Consider the following 13,790-nt stretch of genomic DNA (forward strand, 5'->3'; position numbering starts at 1 on the left):
TCCTAGATCCCATTCATTTCCCCTCATTCCCAGTCTCTATATTCAACTAGTCCAGCTTATTGGGAGTGGCAAAGACAGAAAAAATTAATACTTCTAGGTACCCACCTCTTGTTAAACTAGTGTTTTCTCCTTTTCACTGCTAAATTTCCTGAATTCAGCTATAGTATACTACCCTTCACTTATCTCTCAATTTCCTGCAATCTAGCATCTATCTTTTTTCTCCAAAGTCTGCATCCTTTGTTGTAATGCATTCTACAATTCATTCTCAAAGTCATCAATGATCTTTTAACCAAGGATTTCTATCTTTCCTATCATAACACTCACTACACTGTACTGAAACTGAAATTGTTTGGTTGTCTGTACTGGCACTTTCTCCTCACACTATAAATTACAACCTCCTAAGGACACTGTGTATTATGTTCACAGTTTTACCCCTTACAGCCTAGTGCAATGCCTAGGCACTCAAATATTTATGGCATGAATAAATGACTACTGCTTCTTGGATTTCCCACCACAAGCTTGTTCAGATCAAGACTGTTTCTGCAACAGACGTTGGCAAGGATGTGGAGAAACAGGAACCCTCTTGCACCACTGGCAGGAATGCAAACTGGTGCAGCCACTCTAGAAAACAGTGTGAGATTCCTCAAAAAATTAAAATAGAATTACCCTACAACCAGCAATAGCACTACTAGGAATTTCTCCAAAGGACACAGGAGTGCTGATGCACAGGGACACATGTACCCCAATGTTTATAGCAGCACTATCAACAATAGCCAAAGTATAGAAAGAGCCCAAATGTCCATCAACTGATGGATGGATAAAGAAGATGTGGTATGTATATACAATGGAATACTACTTGGCAATGAGAAAGAATGAAATCTTGCCATTTGCAACAACGTGGATAGAACTAGAGGATATTATGCTAAGTGAAATAAGTCATTCAGAGAAAGACAGGTATCATATGTTTTCATTCATATGTGGAATTTGAGAAACTTAACAGAAGACCATGGGGGAAGGAAAGGGAGAAAGATAGTTTCAAACAGAAAGGAAAGCAAAACATAAGAGACTCTTAAATACAGAGAACAAACTAAGGGTTGATTGGGGGTGCGGGGAGGAGGGAAAAATGGGTGATGGGCTTTGAGGAGAGCACTTGTTGGGAGGAGCACTGGGTGTTGTATGTAAGTGATGAATTATGGGAATCTACTCTTGAAGCCAAGACTACACTGTATATACACTGTATGTTAGCCAACGTGACAATAAATTATATTAAAAAAAAAATCAGCCAACATGCATTTATTGAGGGGCATCTATAACTGTGCCCAGTACTGGTAAATATTCAGAAGTAAAATAAATGACTTTATTAAAAAAAACTGTTTTTTCTTTATTGAGGTATAATTGACAAATAAATGACTCCTAAGAAAAAAAAGACTTTTTTCTTTGCCCTCTCTACACTGTCTCATTAAACATATTCTCTAACGTGCCAATCACTCTATCATGGGAGGCCTATCAAATGTATATTGCCAATATCCCCATTCTTGGGAAATAAATAAAGACTGCAGTATTAAAGATTAAAGGGGCATGATAAATGCAATCGACTGCCAAATGGTATGGGGAAGCAACTGTATATATAAAAAAACAATAAAGCAAATGTTGCAAAATACCAAAAATTAGTGAATCTGAGTAATGAGTTTCATGAGTTCTTTGTACTATTCTTTCAAGTTTTCGAAAGTTTCCTATTATTTCAAAATAAAAACTTTCTTCATTTGTTTATTTATTTTAATTTGCATCCAAGTTAGTTAGCATACAGTGCAATAATGATTTCAGGAGTAGAATCCAGTGATTCATCCCCTACATGTAACAAACACCCAGTACTCATCCTAACAAGTATCCTCCTTAATGTTCCTTGCCCATTTAGTGCATCCCCCCCTACCAAAAACCCCTCCAGCAACCCTCAGTTTGTTCTCTGCCAAAATAAAAAGTTAAGAATCTATTCTCTGTAGACTCCATCTCATACAAACTCCCATCTGAAGTGTTCAACAAAAAGAGATGACTGACTATATACCATGTTAGTATGACGGAACATTAGTTATTAAAATTCAACACATTGAGGGGTGCCTTGGTGGCTCAGTCAGTTGGGTGTCTGACTTTGACTCAGGTCATGATCTCACGGTTTGTGGGTTCAAGCCCCATGTCAGACTTTGCACTGACAGCATGGAGCCTGCTTCAGATTCTCTGTCTCCCTTTGTCTCTGCCCCTCCCCTGCTCTCGTTCTTTCTCTCTCTCAAAATTAAACATTAAAAAAATTTTTAATTCAACACATCCTCACCAAAAATGAATATATGTATGCAAAGTGACAACAGAAGTAGAAATAGTACATGTGCAAAGATTAAATGTCATTACATTAATACAGATGAAAGGGATCATGGAATGATATAGTTTATTTAATATTAGGTTCCACTTCCACAAAATATTCAAATACTTTACTACAAAAAATTATCTTCCCCAAATCTAGTTTTTACCTCAAAAATGAATCTGGGGGTCAATCAATTCAACACATCAATTTTGCTATAAAAATGTTCAATTCCAAAAACTTTTCTTAGCAAGCTATCAAATTTTCCATCTATCAATCAAAAACTCCAAAAATCTCTGCAAAGTTAGTAAAGTTAGTTATGAATCACCACTTTTTTGAACTGAATCTATAACATATTAAAATGAAGTGTCATTTACAAGCCAGAATCTTGTGCTGGTGTTGGAGTGGGGGGGGGGGGGGGACGGCAGGTGCACAGAAAAGCATTGATCTCATATAGGAGCCAAACCATAATCAAGAAATAGCCTCACACCAAAGAACAAAACACTTCCTTTTGATAGCTAACCCTTAGATTACAACTGGAAAAAAGAAGTAGAAGTCAGTGGACACACATTAGGTTTCAATAAAACATTTACATTCATCCTTTACTGACGTGTGTGCATCTTTCACAAATACTAGAAATGAGCACAGCATTGGTAGTAAAGAATGCAGACCCTAGGGCTGGAACAGTCATTCCAGTCTGAGCCTCTCAGCTTAGCCATTTACTGGCATTGTGACTCTAGGCTTACTATTTAACCTGTTTCCTCATGTGTTAAATAGAGTGATAATAGCATTTTCTCCAAAGGCTGTTGTAAGAAGTGAATACCATTACTATTTATTACAAATGTGGGAAACCACCAACCTTCATCTGAATTTCATTTATGCCTCAATTCATTTAAATTAGAGCTAGTTTAGAGTTGTTAAATTTTAACAATACATTCAGGAATATACTAAAACACCACAAGATGGGGATATTACTGCGTGAATCTCTTCACCCTTTTTCTTCCTCCACCCTTGTATTTCTGTCTCTTGGTCTGGGTCTAAGAGCACTGGTCATTTTGAGTTTATTTTTGTGAATGGTGTAAGAAAGTGGTCTAGTTTCATTCTTCTGTATGTTGCTGTCCAGTTCTCTCAGCACCATTTGTTAAAGAGACTGTCTTTTTTCCATTGGATATTCTTTCCTGCTTTGTCAAAGATCAGTTGGCCATACTTTTGTGAAATAAGTCATACAGAGAAAGATACCATGTTTTCACTCTTATGTGGATCCTGAGAAACTTAACAGAAGACCATGGGGAGGGGGAAAAAAGTTAGAGAGGGAGGGAGGCAAACCATAAGAGACTCTTAAAAAACTGAGAATAAACTGAGGGTTGATGGGGGGTGGGGAAAGTGGGTGATGCGCATTGAGGGGCACCTGTTGGGATGAGCACTGGGTGTTGTATGGAAACCAATTTGACAATAAATTTCATATTTAAAAAAAAAATAGAGCACAGTCCAGTCTAGCCTTGTCTGATTCTCCTTCAATTCTGTGATGAAGCAGCAAGGTATTGCAGTATGAGCTCTACAACCAGACTGTCTGGGTTCAAACCCTGGGGTAACTTATTTGGTCACTCTCTGCTTCAGTTCCTTCAGTTGTAAAAATGGAGGTAATGCTATCTATTCCATAAGACATTGTGCAGATTCAGTGTGTTAAGACATGGTAGGCACAATGCCCAATACAGAATAAACGCCCAATACAGTAGGGGCTATTATTTTCCTGTTTTTCACCCCTCTTCTCTCTATTCCTCTTTCACTAGCCATTATGTAACCAGTAAATGTCTGAATGCTTTAAAATTATTTCTTTTATATTTTATAGTCCTTATTCATTGTAAAAAGAGATGAATCTGTTTATATTCTTGTTCAAAAAAGGTCCTTTACCAGCCCTCACAACACAAAACTAAAAAGAAAAACAAAACAGACCTAAAATCAAATAGAGATGAAAAATCGCACAGATTACTAAGAAATATACAAAACAAGAATCAGGGTATACATGTAAATGTTGATTGGGGTGGTGTGTTTGAAAAGTGTGAGAACTAGACTTTCATCCTGGTTTTCAACAAATCTTCAGTTCTTTCATCTGGTACCTATTCTTTCTACTATTTATTAACCTCAGAAAGCCAGTGAAATTGGAATTAAACCCAAGTTGGTACATGTGAATAAATTTCAGTCAAATGTAGTAACACAGCCATCAGAATTTTAAGAGAAAAATAGCTGCAATAATTGAGAAATCAATTAATAATCCCTATCTTTTAGATATGCAGCCCTCTTAAAGTTTGAGAAAGCCTTGTGCTCTCAAGTTAATACTTCAGACCAAAAGGTTGTTTGCTAAGAATAAGTCAGGACTTAAATTCCAGTGTGGTTCCCCACCTCCTTGTGCTACAATAAACACAATTGCTATTTTCTTTCCACTACCTCAAAATTTCTAATTAATTCTTTAAATAGTTCTAAAAAGTGAAGGAACTGGAAGAATTTATTGCACTGAACCTATGATATGCTATTGGCATATTGAGTTATAATGGTATATCAATGAAAGATTTCATTTAGGAAAGATTTCATTTACTAGATCAGATACTAAGAAATTTTTTCCTATCATAATATTTATAGTACAATCATCAAGTATTAGTAGGATTCAATAAAACGTTTTGAATCTGCCATAAACTACAATAATAGTAGCTCTTAAAAGCATTTTCATTTTAAAAGTACAACTTCATGTATAAAGTTCCAAATTCAGAGGAATCATTAAAGTTTCAATCTCACCAAAAAATAAATATAAAGGAATGTTTTAGCATTAACCTTTTATCAGTGAACCCTATTCTATATAAAATTTATAACATGAAATTACCATTTAAATTTGCCAACTGCTATCTAATTGAAAACTATTGTCTTATCAGTTAACATGAATAAAAGTGCCATAGCAATGCCAGGAAATCATCTGCAACATTTATTTCACATGGGTTAAGATACAAAGAGGCTACATTTGAATTTATTTCAACCACAATGAATTCCAGTTTAAAAATTTACTAGATGAGGGGCGCCTGGGTGGCGCAGTCGGTTAAGCGTCCGACTTCAGCCAGGTCACCATCTCGTGGTCCGTGAGTTCGAGCCCCGCGTCGGGCTCTGGGCTGATGGCTCGGAGCCTGGAGCCTGTTTCCGATTCTGTGTCTCCCTCTCTCTCTGCCCCTCCCCCGTTCATGCTCTGTCTCTCTCTGTCCCAAAAATAAAATAAATGTTGAAAAAAAAAAAATTACTAGATGAATACTACTGGTAGACTTCATAAGAATACTGACTGAAATTATTCTATGATCCATTTTTATGTTTATCCATGGAAAATATTTTATTTTAAAGCATTCTTTAACATTCAGGAAGTAATCATTTTTTAACAATCAGCTTCAGTTTATTTTTAAGATACTGATAAAAACTAGATGGCAAATGTTATAGTTTCGTAATTCAAATATAGACTCCCCAGTTACTTGAACTACTTACTGTCTTCTTTGGAATAAATAAATAAATAAATAAATAAATAAATAAATACTAAGAAGGCTTAAATGAAATAAATAAATAAAGCACAGTATTTCAACAAAAGTTAGGAAAGAGAAAGGCAGGGAAAAAAAGACTTACTCTTCCAGATGTGAAAAGGTACTGTGCCTATCCTGGTTTCAGAGAGCAAGAGGGCAAAAAGATAAGCCATGGTATTGTTTCATTTTTAGATGGGCACTTTGACTACCCATGCCCCCAAGATAGAACAATACCAATCTCAGATTGATTCTTCTAACCTGGCTCAGATGTCTGGCAAAAAAGTAGGAGGCAGCATGACTGGCAAAGCGAGAGAAGGAGGGAGAGGTAATGGGAAAGCAAATCCTGCAGGCCATTGCATGGAGCTGGGGTTTAGAGTAAGATACAAAGTCTTTGGGTTCAAAAAGAGGGGTAAAACCCAACCTACCTTTTAAGAGGATCACTCTGGCTTCTATATGGATGGTATGATGTTAAGGGGAAGGTGAATATAGGAAGACTAGCTGGGAGGCTATTGCAAAAATCTACATCAAAATGATGTTGGCTTGGTGGCAGTGAGGGTCATGAGAAGTGATCAAATTCTGGATATATTCTGAAGGTAAAGAAAACAGAATTTGCTACGACTGGAATGGGGGGGTGGAAAGAAAAGAAGTAGACTAAGACTCCAAGGATTTTGTTTGATGCACTAGAAGGACAGCAGAGCCACTGACTATGATGGAGAAGACTTTTCTCCCAGACTTTTAGTTTGGGAGAAAAGATCAGGATTTCAGTTTTAGATGAGTTAAATTTGAGCTACCAATTAGACGTCCAAATAGAGATACTGATTAGAGATAGGATGTATGAGCCTGGAGGTCAGGGTGGAGGTGCTGGCAAAAGACACTTGTATTTCTTTGAGTCTAAGATGACTTAATGCTGGTACTTTCTTGATCTTCATCAGGAACTGTCAAAAGAAAACTTCACACAGAATATATCTGCCACCTCACTGACAGTGAGTGACAAATGCCACCTGTTTCTAAAACATGGTCTCTCAACCTCGGTACAATTTTGGGTTAGATAATTCTTTGCTGTGGTGGCTGTCCTGTGTGTTGTAGGATTTTAGCAATACCCTTGGTTCTACCCACTACGTGCTAGTAACACCCTTTTATTGGCGATAACCAAAAATGTCTCCACACACTGCTGAATGTCCCCTGGGGGGAGTGCAAAATAGCTCCCAGTTACCACTGTTTTAGAGGGATTAAAATGTGGGGAACAGGTGCGTCTTAGATAAATGAAATAGGGTACTAAAATGTGGGAGTTGTCAGTGCTTAAGCTCACAAGACTGGATTTGGATAGAAAAGTAGTCTGAGGACTGCACCTTGGGGTACTCCAATGTCAAGAGACCATAGACATGAGAAAGAGATTGTGAAGGAATGGTCAATGATATGCATCCACTCCTTCCCCAAATCAAACTAAAACAAAGATAAATGTTTTTTTTTTCTGTTGCCTTTTAAAAAAATATTTATTTTGAGAGAGAGAAAGAGAGCAAGTGAGCCCATGCGTGTGTGCACAGAGTATGAGCGGAGCAGGGGCAGAGAGAGAGGGGGAGAGAGAATCCCAAGCAACTCCACGGTCAGCACAGAGCCGGACATGGGGGCTCAAGCTCATGAACTGTGAGATCATGACCTGAGCCAAAATCAAGAGCTGGATGCTTAACTGACTGAGCCACCCAGGCACCCCTTGTGTTGCTTCTGAAAAAAAAATTAATAACAAACTCACAAGACATGACAAAATTTTGGAAGCTAGAAAGCATTTGGCTGAGTGGTAATCAACTCATAGACCCAAGGAAAGCTGAATGTTGAGCCAGCACTGGAGAAAAGCACAGGAACAACCCGATGTACATCATGTAACCTCAAAAGTCTCCAGAAGCAACAGAAATGATCGTGGGAAGAAAAGCAGGAGGATTACTTGAAAGCATACTTAAGAAAGCAGTTAATTCCCAGATTCCTTCCTTTACTCGCCCACCAGCAGTGGTCTCAAGTTCAGACTGACAGTCACTTATAGGACCCAACAGACCATAGCTTGGCACCAAGTTTACTTAGTTCTGCAGAAAGACAAAGCATGCTAGCATGAGACATGCTATCTTTAGAAGGGATTATACAGTCCCCCAGGAGCCTTCTGTGGACACACCATTGTAAAGGACAGAGATCATGTAGGTAAGTACAGAAATCACTCTGGCTTAGGGAAACTTCATACTCCACATGAATCAGCAGTACATTTTAACAGCCAATGAGTATAGGTTCTAGGACCCCTCAAGGGATGTATTTATGTTCACTTACAAAACTGACACACTGCACACTGGGAAACAACGGACTGTGTCTTTTCATAGGCTTCTATAGTTTACTCAGTCTTCCCAGTCCATATGCACTCACTAATCAGGAGTCAGTCTGCAATAAACAATATTACCTGGAAACATTCTATATTTATTAGTCAAGTTTCTAGTTAAAAAAAAAAAATGCCAGGAGAAGGAAAACACCCAAGATTGTTTCCCATGAAAATAAGGGCTCAGACTTGCTATTAACCCTTTTCTACTTAAAGTGATTTCTCAGGGCACCTGTGGGGCTCAGTCGGTTAAGCACCTAACTCTTGATTTTGGCTCCAGTCATGATCTCATGGTTCATGGGATCAAGCCCCATGTCAGGCTCTGTGCTGACAGTGTGGAGCCTGCTTGGCATCCTCTCTCTCTCTCTCTCTCTCTCTCTCTGCCCTGCCCTGCCCTGCCCTGCCCTGCCCCTGATCATGTGTGCATGCGCGCTCTCTCTCTCAAAATAAATAAACTTAAAAAAAAAAAAAAAGTGATTCTTGAAGGGGAACTTTTGCCTTAAAGGGAACATATAGCAACGTCCGGAGATGTTTCTAGTTGTCACAACTGTCACAACTGAACTAGGCGTATGTACTCCTGGCACCTAGTGGATAGATGTCAGTGACACTGCTGAATGTCCTACAATGCACAAGATAGCTCCCACAACAAAGAATTATCTAGCCCAAAATGTTAGTAGTGAACGTTGAGAAATCCTGACCTAAAGGGATTAGACAGAAGTTCACATACTGAACACTGAGGACCACCTCACATTGCAAGCCTTCTCAAATGGGCTGTTAATGCACTGGCAGCCAAGCATATGCCCTCCATGCAGGAGAATGGAAGAATCTTCTCTGGAGAAGCTCACCCACCTGAGAGAAAAGACCTAAGAATGATCCTACAGCAAAGACTGCAAAAGACAACAAAGAATTTTAAGATGATAGTAACAGAACACTAATTTTGTTTGAACCAAGAGACTTAATTAACTGGGGGAAAGTTTGGAGTTGAAATAGTGATAAACATACAAAAAAACTGTATGTTTTTAAACTTAAAGACAAGTTTTAATTCCAGGTAAGCAAAATGTAATGTCCCAGAAAGGAAATGTAATAAAAGCACATAGAGCCTGGGGCACCTGGGTGGCTCAGTGGGTTAAGTGTCCGTCTCTTGATTTTGGCTCAGGTCATGATCTCATAGTTCCTGAGTTTGAGCCCCGCACTGGGCAGTGCGCGGACACTGCAGAGCCTGCTTGGGATTCTCTGTTTCCCCCTCTCTCTCTCTACCCCTCTCTCACTTGCTCCCTATCTCTCCCAAAAATTTTAGAAAGAGAGAGAGAGAGAGAGAGAAAGACAGACAGACAGACAAGACAGGCATATAGAATTTAGCACCAAACTGCATGTATACAGTCATGATAATACAAACACTGAATAGTATCCCAACCAAAATACACTGGGAGGATAGGAAGGGAGAAGGGAGAGGAGCTGTCTAAAAAGGAATTGTCTAAATCCTAATCTTCCAGAACAAGAAGTCAGCAGATAGCACATATAACTATAATAAATCAAGAAATAGTAACAGAAGTATAGATTTAATGATATAGATGTAAATACCCTGAGAATCAGCTAAAAGAGCAGACAGTTCTAACCTCTGAGAGAATATAGCATGTTTGTACACATATGTAGCAGTGTTTTCTGTAACAGCCCTCACAGAACTATTGGGCTCTTTAAACTCCATGCATGCAAATGTAATTAAAATATGCTTTAAAAATTGTATTTGAGTGTAGGGACAATTTGATACATGGGTTTGGGATCGAGTAAGCCTCAACTGGTTTTCTTAATTTGAAGAACAGACTAGATCCATAAAAAAGTGCACTAAAACAAGTTCCAGATTTGTTAAACCACTTTTCTACTCATCCAGGCAAGGCAAAAGAACAGGCTGGACAGAGAAGGCTTCAACTCTTTCCCTGCTTTATTCCTGGTTTACTCACCAAACTTTATACTGAAGTCTTACATTAAACATGTTACTACTGAACACAGGTATCCTTGCCTATGAATGCCACAAGGTCACATTTGAAGAGTTTGCTGGGAGAGGATTTTTCATTTTTCATTTTATTGTATGAATTTATATAATGAGTATATTTTTACAGATGAAACACAAAGATACTTAATGATTAGTTCATAACTTGACCACATACATCTTGACCCAACTCAAAATAACCTGATTAGAAACAAGGAATATCAATATATAAAACACAGAATAACCAAGAAAGCATAGCCCTAATAAAATATTGCTCATATTCCAAAGGGTAAATCTAAAAGACATAAATGGAGCTGGTGCTAAATATAATCCCCAAATACCGTAAGACAGAAATCAATTTTTAAGTTCTTTATATAATATACATACCACTTAAATGAGCTTCATTTTAAATAAGTCAAAGTTTATTTTTTAGATTGACATAATGTACGTATTCTTTACAAGCAATAAAACTCAAGTTTATCTCCAAACCACCATGATCCATGCTTCTTTTATGCCGCACTGTGCCCAGAACAAGCTAGGTACATTAATGGGTACAAGGAGTTACTGATAGAAATTAATCTAATGAATTAAATCAATGGGGGGAAAATCAATAATGTTGAGTAATAGGTGTAAATTTTAAATTTCTCTGTGATTCTTTAAATCATGTTTGCCAAGATTTTACCTTAGTATTGACTATTCACAAATAGATTATTTTACCCTGTGGTAGAGAGCATTGTAAACAGAAACCAAATGGAAGGCTGGCTTTATTTTGCCCACAGTGATTTTCTTCTTTCTTGCTGTTTACCCTGTAATAATATTGCCTTCTTCTTGACAAAAATATTCAATAAAGAATTTACCTACACTAAACTCAGCTTTTGCTAAACTCATTTTAACATATATCCATTTCTTACTCTTGCCCCAACACATCCAAAAAACTCTGTCTTTTAAAAATCCATTCACATATATTATCCCTTTTGATTCTCTGAACCACCATATGAGGAGTACACCCTATGCTATTAGCTCCATTTTACTTAGGAGAAATTGATATCCACAGAGGTTGAATAACTCATTTAAGGTCCTAATGGTAGTGAGTGGCAAAGATAACACTTGGAACCAAGTTTTCTGATTCCAAGTCCATTGGCTTTTTCACTACAGTACACTTACTCTTTGATAACAAAATAGAATATTGGAGGACTACAGTGGTGATAGGTATCTTTTTCATGAGTTGTTTTATAATAAACATACATTAAAAGCAACTATTATCAGCTTAACAACTGTAACAGCTTTGCAAAATGTCATCAAATATAAATCACATTTCAAGTTTTTAAATCATGTGAAACAAATGATATTAATTCAAGGGCTTCAAACAGCCTAAGAATAAAATGAAGAAACTCTCTTAATTATTGTGACACTGCTGTATCTGGTAATATATTCCTTCTGTAGTCTGATTTGAAAACTTAGCTTAGAGGGATCCTTGACAAATTTTAAATGTAGAAAAAAAAAGACAGTTAATTAAAACTACGTTTAAAAAAATGTAATTTCCTCCTTTTTTTTAGTACTAAAATGCCAGGAAAAAAAGTTCCATCTACTTACCTCAGTAATTGGCTGCCCCTGATGTGTCAAATCCAGTTCTTGAGGGCGTGTTACTTTATCAATATCCAATGAGTCCATGCTGGACGTTGCAGAGGTGATGCTAGAACGAGAGGAGTTACTAATAGAGCGCACTTCAGCATCGCTCACTGTGCCTGCTGATGCTGTTCTTCTGTGCTGATTAGTTACTGACGGCTTAGTGTCTTCTAGTACAGATTGCTGAGCAGCCTCATCCATGCTCAAGGAAGCCTGCTCTAATTGTGCAGTGATGTCATCCAGGGAGTAGTTGGCATGTGACACTTTAGTTACTCTGTTAGACGAGGACGACAATCCTTTCAAAGTGCCATGTTTTGATGCATGTCGGCTAGCAGGTAATTTCTGAGCAGCTTTTGTTTCTGTGATTTGACGCTTACTATTTCCTGCACCAATACTGCTGAGCTCCTGCTCTATTGAGCAAAGATCGGCCATCAGGGCATCCAGATCCACAGTTTCTCCCTGATTCAGAGCTTCTGCAATAAACAATATACATGATGTGTCCAGATCACACTGAATGAGAATTTATACATTCTATTATAAATCTGCTAATGAATGCAGGGGAAGAAGCAAAGAAATGTATCCTATTGGGCCTAAAGCCTACCAAATATATATTTCTAAGAGTTTTTTGTTTTAAATTCACAGAGAAATTTTTAGAAGCAAATAGTCCCTCTTTTAAGATTTATAGTAATCAGCAGAGAATAAAATTATGAGTTGAAAGATAAAAATAATGCAAAAATCATATACTGTCCCATGGTTTTAACCACATCCCCCATCCAACTTTTTACCGTAGGCTATATGCTGTTAATATGATCAGTGCCTTGGTAGAGCTGTTAATACCTGAAGAGTTGAGAGCATAGAAGGAAAAATACAAGGCCTAAAAAAATTGCAGATTACGATGTCAATTCCAAATATTATAAAGTTGATTAGGCAGAATACATTAAATAAAGGCCAGAGGAGCTGATTTAAAAATTAACAGGTAATTTCACTGGACTTTATTTCAATGAAAATACAACAATGCAATTAAGTTTGTCATAGGGTTCCAACTTGAGTATGTACCTGGTCAAATTATTAATCACTAGAAAACTATTTTAGTTATGTTCCACTTCAGTTTGTTCTGTGATCATTTCAATTAGTAATAAAATGCACAAACCAAGAAATGTACGAACTTACTGAAGTTATGCATGTAGTTTTTACATTGAGCTATTCAGAACTGTAACTGCATTGCTTCCACATTATATAATTTAGTATGCTATTTTACATTTTATTTCCAATTACATCTTACCATTCAAGTTGTATATGGAGAAGCGATAAGAAAAATTGGCCATATTTGTTTCCTGACGAAGAGGAGATCTTTTTACTGGTTCCATGGGCTTGTCAGAATCTAAGCTCTTTAAAAAAGAAAGTTTAATAAGTTGTATTATTTTCAGGCTTCGATTATAAAAAAGATAAAGTTTGATTAGGTGAACTTTCATAGAATAGTTAATAAAACCAAAATCCTTCTAGTCCTAAGGAAAAGTATAATTGTTTTTCATATTATTTTGGCTATAATTTTTTTTTCAATTGTTAGATACATGCTTACTTTAAGGCATTTAAGACCATCCTAGTTCAGAGTGAGTATCATTCCGAATACCTCAAGTGATGAACTCATTTTATATAAATTCATTATAATCTGAGCGTATGAATATGGACATGGAAAGATAAGAAATAGAAAGGAACAATGCAGGGAATTCTGTTATCTCTTTCCTCAAAGGGATTTGCTTTTGGTCCAGCATAGTCTCATTCTTGGTATGAAGTACCCTGAAGATAAGGCAAAATTCTGGACTCAAAATGAGTGAAATCCAAGATCATTTTTTTTCTTTGTATTTATTTTTATTAAAAACTTGGTTTTTTTAGTTTTAATTCTAGTTAATATATACTGTTATATTA

The 13,790-nt window shown here is 37.0% G+C and overlaps 1 protein-coding gene across 1 annotated transcript in view; it reads right to left on the reverse strand.

Annotated features, from left to right (window-relative positions):
- The window catches only part of RAPH1 (Ras association (RalGDS/AF-6) and pleckstrin homology domains 1), a 103,057-nt gene that overhangs the window by 48,675 nt on the left and 40,592 nt on the right, over positions 1-13,790 (reverse strand). The window contains 2 exon segments of the mRNA XM_045034324.1: positions 11,832-12,337; positions 13,147-13,252. Coding sequence (XP_044890259.1) covers positions 11,832-12,337; positions 13,147-13,252 — 612 coding nt within the window.

Source organism: Felis catus, chromosome C1 (assembly GCF_018350175.1).
Source record: "Felis catus isolate Fca126 chromosome C1, F.catus_Fca126_mat1.0, whole genome shotgun sequence".
Lineage (NCBI taxonomy): Eukaryota > Metazoa > Chordata > Mammalia > Carnivora > Felidae > Felis > Felis catus.